The following is a 3,182-nucleotide window of genomic DNA, read 5'->3' as shown; positions in this document are numbered from 1 at the left end:
TTATTTTCGTTTTAGAAATATCGCAATTTCAAAAAAGTTCAATATATTCAATACTTTATTCGGCTTTTTATAAAAAATGTTTGTTTTTTTTTGTTCAGGTTTCAAATAACATTCCGTTCTTTTCAAAAAGATGTACAAAATTTGTTTGTGTTTCAAAATGTATTCAGTGTTTCAAAATTTGTTCGCAATTTTCAGAAAATGTACGCGTTCTCAAATTTGTTCAAATTTTCAAAAAGTTTTGGAATTTCACATTTGTCCCCATTTTTCAAAATTTGCTCGTGATTTTCAAAAGATGTTCGCGTTTTCAAATTTGTTCAAATTTTCAAAATAGCTTTGGAATTTCACATTTGTTCCAATTTTCGAAAATTGTTCGTGTTTTTCAAAAAAAAATCACATTTTCAAAAAATGTTCACGTTTTCAAAATTTGGAAAGAAATTTAGAAAATGTTCAAGTATTTTTTTGAAAAAATTGTGCTTATAAAATTTTGTTCATACTTTCACGAAATTTTCCATTTTTAATTTTTTTGTTCACCAATTCAAAAAATGTTTGCTGTTTGAATTTTTGTTCAGAATATCACGAAATATTCCATTTTCAAATATTTGTTCACAAATTCAAAAAATGTTCACGGTTTCAAATTTGTTTGAAATTTCATAATTTGTTCACAAATTCAAAAAATGTTCGCGGTTACAATTTCTTTGGAATTTCATAATTTTTTCACACTGTTTCAAATTTGTTTGGAATTTCATAATTTGTTCACAAATTCAAAAAATTGTTCACGTTATCACAAAAACAATTTCTGTCTTTTCAAAGAAAAAATCACATATTCGAAAAAATTTCTTGTCTCTACTTTTTCATGAATTAAAAGAATGTGCGCACATTTTTAAAGAGACGCATTCAAAGAAACTATACTTTAAAACAAATCAATACAACACGTAATTTTGGGTTCACTGCAGTAATTGGTTACTGTTCGCTACAGTGCACAAGTCAGGTTTAGTTCTTTAATACGTGCGCTGCTTTTTAACCAACTGTGCTACTCTACTGTGTTGGCGACGTGTGCGCGGTCGCAAGCACTTGGTCACAGGTTCGAATCCTCATCGCGCCTGACTTTCTTTTTGCCATTTTTTCGTCCCGCGGTGAAGCTTCATGGGCCGGCCCAGTCGAGCTGCCCCTGTGCGTCTGGCCACCAATTTGACGCAAAGAGCGTCCAATAGGAGCTCCCTGTTTGGGGATCGCAAGCGAGGCCTTTCTCGGGAGTGTGGGCCGGGCCGAGTAAACGGGCCGAAACCCAAAGCCCTGGACGGCGATGGTGTCAGGCACCTTCAAATACCCGCCTTCGCGTTGGCGCCCGGCGTAACCGCCTCAACCAACAGCCAACAGAGCTCGCCGGAGCCCCAAGAAACCCCACCTCTCGCCACCGCGCAGCAGCGCCCACCGCCTCTGCTCTCCAGCGCCGGCGAGCGATGGACAGGTTCCACGACAGGCAGCACGTGCGGCTGCGGAGCCGCGTGCACGGCACCTACCTCCACGCCAACGACGACGGGCGGAGCGTCTCCCTCCGCAGTCGCCGCGCGACGCTGGAGACGGCGTGGACGGTGCACATCTACCGAGGCAACGACGGCACGTACCTGCTCCTCCACAGCGCCGCCTACGGCCGCTACCTCGCCGCCACGGCCACGCGGGCGCCGCTCGCGCTCGGCAACCTCGGCTTCCGCGCCGAGCTGCGCGACTACGACCAGCCGGAGGTGGGGGCCATCATGTGGCGGGCCGTGGAGGCGGGTTCCGGCGGGGACGTCATGCTACGCAACGCCGGCGGCCGCTACCTCCGCGCCAACGGCAGGCACCTCCCCTGGAACACCCGCGTCAGCGTCGACGACGCCAACAACACCAGCACCATGATGTGCTGGACCCTCCAGACCGTCCCCTCCAGAATGGATGTGCCTATCCCTCATTATCCTGTTCGCGTGAGTTCGCCATGACCTGCTTCTTTCATTAGTTACTTTCATTTCATTAGTTGGGGAGCAATTTCTGGTTCTGTTCTTGCCGTTGCTCCGTTTCTTGACTTCTTCTGAACATAACCATGGTTCTTGATCTCTGCTCCTGAACATAACCATCGTTGTTTGTGGCTCCTACTGCAGTCCCCCGGCGACTGGTTCGGGCTCAGGCCGGGGGTGTGGCGGACAATCCGGTTCGTGCGGGCGAACGGAGAGGGGTTCTACGCCGAGGAGGAAGGCTGGGATGCCTTCCCTTTCAGGGGGAGGTCCGTGCACCATTTGAGGGACGAGCTGTCCACCCGCGTCAACCTGCACATCTTCGACCTCGTCGCATGCGTCCGAGCGGGCCGCTACGGGAGGCCGACGCCGCTCGTCGCCAACCTGCCCCATGGCGGCGCCGGGGAAACCCTCGAGATCGTCGTCGTCCAGTGCGGGACTCCTGGTCAGAGCCTCCCTCTCCATGTCCTAATTAAGTTCCTAATCATCTTGATTAAATTTGTTAGGCACAATGAACAGATTTTGGTGTCGATTTCCTGAATGTCCATGATCGGCTTGTGCTTGAGAAACAGTTTACTGAAACTGCTAAAGTCTTTGTTAGTAATAGTTAACTGAATCTGCTGTGGTCTGAAACTGTTTTTTGGGGGGGTGTCTGAAACTGTTCGGAGTTGGCAATTGTCTGCGACTGCTGTAGTCTTGTACGTACTACACAAGTAAAGGTGCTCTATATATGGGGAACAAATCATTTCACAAGTAACATGCTTCCACTCAACCTTGAAGTGGAAAGTGTTTTCCATACTTGATTCAGATATGGAAAGTGCTGGTTACAGTCAAACTTGATTCAGACAATTCAGTTCCTCTGTTTGGTCCTATTCGCCGCCAGTAATGCTTTTCTTTTTTGTAAAGCCAGTACAATTACGGAACTTAAAATTCCAAATCAGTTGATTCATCTCTTATTTCAGCCTTAACGAAAAAGATTTAGCCCATTTTCCCTGTGTTAAATAACCTGTGAACAAATTTTGGTTCCTACACTACTTTTGATATTTAGATTGTTGGTCTGCTTCCTAGTGATCTTCTTTGCCGAGAAATGTACTGGTGGTCTTGAATATCTTTTGCGCAGATGTTAGATTAGATATTGCTTACTGCATGAACATGATATTTACAGTCTTAAGATGCAAAAGAAATATTTAGAGT

At 45.7% G+C, this 3,182-nt stretch overlaps 1 protein-coding gene across 1 annotated transcript; it reads left to right on the top strand.

Moving 5' to 3' along the window:
• The first annotated feature begins 1,378 nt into the window (after window positions 1-1,378).
• LOC125518402 lies at window positions 1,379-2,874 on the top strand. The gene is made up of 4 exons (XM_048683254.1): window positions 1,379-1,961; window positions 2,136-2,433; window positions 2,508-2,584; window positions 2,797-2,874. The coding sequence occupies exons 1-4, from the start codon at window positions 1,461-1,463 to the stop codon at window positions 2,872-2,874; spliced, it is 954 nt and encodes a 317-aa protein (XP_048539211.1). The 5' UTR covers window positions 1,379-1,460.
• Window positions 2,875-3,182: the final 308 nt, after the last annotated feature.

Source organism: Triticum urartu, chromosome 7 (genome assembly GCF_003073215.2).
Source record: "Triticum urartu cultivar G1812 chromosome 7, Tu2.1, whole genome shotgun sequence".
In the NCBI taxonomy this organism is placed as follows: Eukaryota; Viridiplantae; Streptophyta; class Magnoliopsida; order Poales; family Poaceae; genus Triticum; species Triticum urartu.
The sequence above is the reverse complement of the archived record's forward strand: the minus strand, read 5'-3'. Positions and strand labels throughout refer to the sequence as shown.

What these genes read in the sequence shown, in the direction of transcription:
- LOC125518402 (XM_048683254.1), top strand. Translation starts at nt 1,461, where the DNA reads ATGGACAGGTTCCACGACAGGCAGCACGTGCGGCTGCGGAGCCGCGTG. An exon ending in TCCCTCATTATCCTGTTCGC is followed by an intron (nt 1,962 to 2,135) that starts GTGAGTTCGCCA and finishes CTCCTACTGCAG; the next exon opens with TCCCCCGGCGACTGGTTCGG. An exon ending in CGTCCAGTGCGGGACTCCTG is followed by an intron (nt 2,434 to 2,507) that starts GTCAGAGCCTCC and finishes CACAATGAACAG; the next exon opens with ATTTTGGTGTCGATTTCCTG.